Genomic DNA, 2880 nt, shown 5'->3' on the forward strand with positions numbered 1-2880 from the left:
TAATATTACTCATTTAATATTACTAAAAACATAAAATCTTATTATTTATTTGGTTTATATTTTAATTTTTATTTTTTCCAATGTTTCTTTTAGAAGATTTTTTTTTTAAGGAGAAAACAAAAAATATGATTATACTAATTTTCTTTTTCTATTTTTACATTTTCTTCGCACAATCTTAAAAGTAGTAAATAAAGTTTACAACTACTTCTTGTGACCTTATCCTTATAAATTTTCATTCTTAAACCATTGTTTTAGCAAGAGTCTTAGAAAAACCAAACCATAGATTTTCTCCTAAAGTGTATATACAGCAATTCATTAGCCAGAAATGAAGTTCCGATCTATGACAAATTAGTCTTTGGCTTGTCGGACTGAGAAATACCGTGGAAAACCAACAAAAAATGTTTGAACCAATGACGAGTTTTGAATAGTCTCCATTGTTACAGATAGTATAAAGGATAAAGTATTTTTTGTAGTTCCTAAATACATTTGAATTGAAAATCAAAATTTTAAAAATAAATTCTCCTTTTGAAAGACAAAAATCTTAACACGCCAAAATGTGGGGAAAAAGAATTAGAGCATATATAACAATGAAGCGAAAACATAATAGAAAATAAAAACAAAAACATTTTATCAAACTTTCTCCAAATTCTAACCTAAGCTTGTTTACAAAATGCTATGCTTAGGATCCTTACATACATATATAGATACACTATATCTACAATTTGACTCTTAAACCATGTTGTGCTTGATTTTTTTGGAAGGGTAACGGGGATGATAATATCATTTGTCTTTGGCATGAAAGTGGTTTAATTTTGACATATAATAGTGCTTGAAGGATTATTTGTGAGCCAACACCATATGTTTGAGCAAGATATTCTTGTATTATTATGTGATGAAATTTGAATGAATAATCATAATAACACTGGAGAATATCAAGGAGAGATCTATCATAAAGAGGGGATGTTTTGTTATTATTTTCAGGAGGAGGTTGCTATTAGGAATTTATAGCCCTAATTTTTTTTTATTGATTGCTTATGTGAGTTTGCTATTTTGTTGATTTTTTTTAACCTAATCTAATCTTTTTATATCCAAGGCTTCTTTTCTTTTTTAGTTTGTCTATCTTTCTCTATCCTAAATAATTATCTATTTAAATAAAGTGATATATTAAAACATTAGTTGTCTAAATATAAATTATGTTTTATGTTTAATACATTGATAAATAGCAAATGCTCTTCCTATATAAGATTATCCAAATATAAATTGTCCATTTAAATAAAGTGATATATTAAAAGAATTATTTATCTAAATTTAATAAGATACAAATAGCAATACTAGTCCATATATAATGAGAGATGAAGGTGAACCTTAGAAACATCATCATACATGCATAAATTCAACCCTAGAGACTTATCAAAATGGCAATGGCTCAACTCTCTAATAATGTGATCAAATGTGTTGAAGAAGAAAAAGAAGAAGACTACTTATTAAGTAAAGAATGGAAGGGATTGGTATCAACCTTGCCAAAAGAACAAGGATGGCTTTCAAGGAACATATACAAATACCAAGGTTTTTGGTATGACACTAAGCACCTTCAAGGAGTCTTATCTGTCCAAAAACACTTTAAAGCCAAAGAAAAAGATATCATCCTTGTTACAACTCCCAAATCAGGATCAACTTGGATCAAAGCTTTAGCATTTGCATTGCTAAACCGCCACAAATATCCAAATGCTCAAAAGAATCATCCTTTGCTTACTAACAACCCTCATCTTCTTGTACCCTTTTTAGAGATTAGTCTCTATTCTAAAAAAGACTTTGTTCCTGACCTTGATTCAATTCCCTCTCCGAGATTATTCTCTACTCATCTTCCTTTTGTGTCTTTGCCAGAATCAGTTAAGAACGTAAATTGTAAGATAGTGTATCTTTGTAGAGATCCTAAAGATGTATTCGTTTCGCTATGGCATTTTACAAACAAACTCGGGCCAGAAACTAGGTCAATTGATGAATCGTTCAAGCAGTTTTGTAGGGGAGTAAGTCCGTTCGGACCGTTTTGGGAGCACGCATTAGGGTTTCAGAAAGAAAGCTTGAAAAGGTCGGACAAGATAATGATTCTAACATTTGAGAAAATGAAATTGCATCCTGCATTGGTTTTGAAAGAATTAGCTAAGTTTATAGGATGTCCATTTTCTAAAGAAGAGTTATCTAAGGGCATGGTGGATGATATCTTGAACTTATGTAGCTTTAATAACCTAAGCAATTTAGAGGTGAATAAGAATGGAAAATTACCAAATGGTGTAGAAGCCAAAGTTTTCTTCCGTCGTGGTAAAATTGGTGATTGGAAAAACTATCTCACGACTCAAAAGATTCAGAAATTGAACACAATTATTGAAAATACTTTGGCTAAACATGGGTTAACGTTTTAGCTTGCTTGGGTGAGGATATAATTAATTAATTATTGTTGCAATTGTTGTTGCATATTGAAACTTAATATAACCTAGGAATTTAAGTTTAGGGTTTAAGATTCTCCAGTGAGGCATATGTTAATTTGTCTTTGAAATACTCATTATGATGAAGCATCAATAGTGAATTAAATTTCCCTTATATTTTTCTTTTTGTGCCTTATTATACTTCTTAGTTGCTCATGCGGAGAGGTTAAAAAAGAGTTTTTTTTTTTTTTTAAAACAAATCTAAAATAGATTAATAAATACTAGCATGTCTATTATCCCTCCTTTTTTTTTAATTTTTAATGTTAAAAGTAGCTAGCAATAATAAAAATATAAATTATTAACATTTGTTGTCAATACTAATTGTATAATTTAGTGTTAGTTTTCCATCACATGTATAATATTCAATTCTGAAAATACAGTGATTTAGTTTCGGAAA

At 29.2% G+C, this 2880-nt stretch overlaps 1 protein-coding gene across 1 annotated transcript; it reads left to right on the forward strand.

Annotated features, from left to right (window-relative positions):
• On the forward strand, positions 168-2874 carry LOC107615902 (cytosolic sulfotransferase 12-like). The gene has a single exon (XM_016317921.2). It carries the CDS (start codon positions 1416-1418, stop codon positions 2418-2420), a length of 1005 nt encoding a protein of 334 aa, XP_016173407.1. The 5' UTR covers positions 168-1415; the 3' UTR covers positions 2421-2874.

This window comes from Arachis ipaensis, chromosome B01, assembly GCF_000816755.2.
Source record: "Arachis ipaensis cultivar K30076 chromosome B01, Araip1.1, whole genome shotgun sequence".
Classification (NCBI taxonomy): Eukaryota; Viridiplantae; Streptophyta; class Magnoliopsida; order Fabales; family Fabaceae; genus Arachis; species Arachis ipaensis.

Excerpts from the sequence above, each read along its gene's own strand:
- LOC107615902 (XM_016317921.2), top strand. The coding sequence starts at position 1,416 with ATGGCAATGGCTCAACTCTCTAATAATGTGATCAAATGTGTTGAAGAA.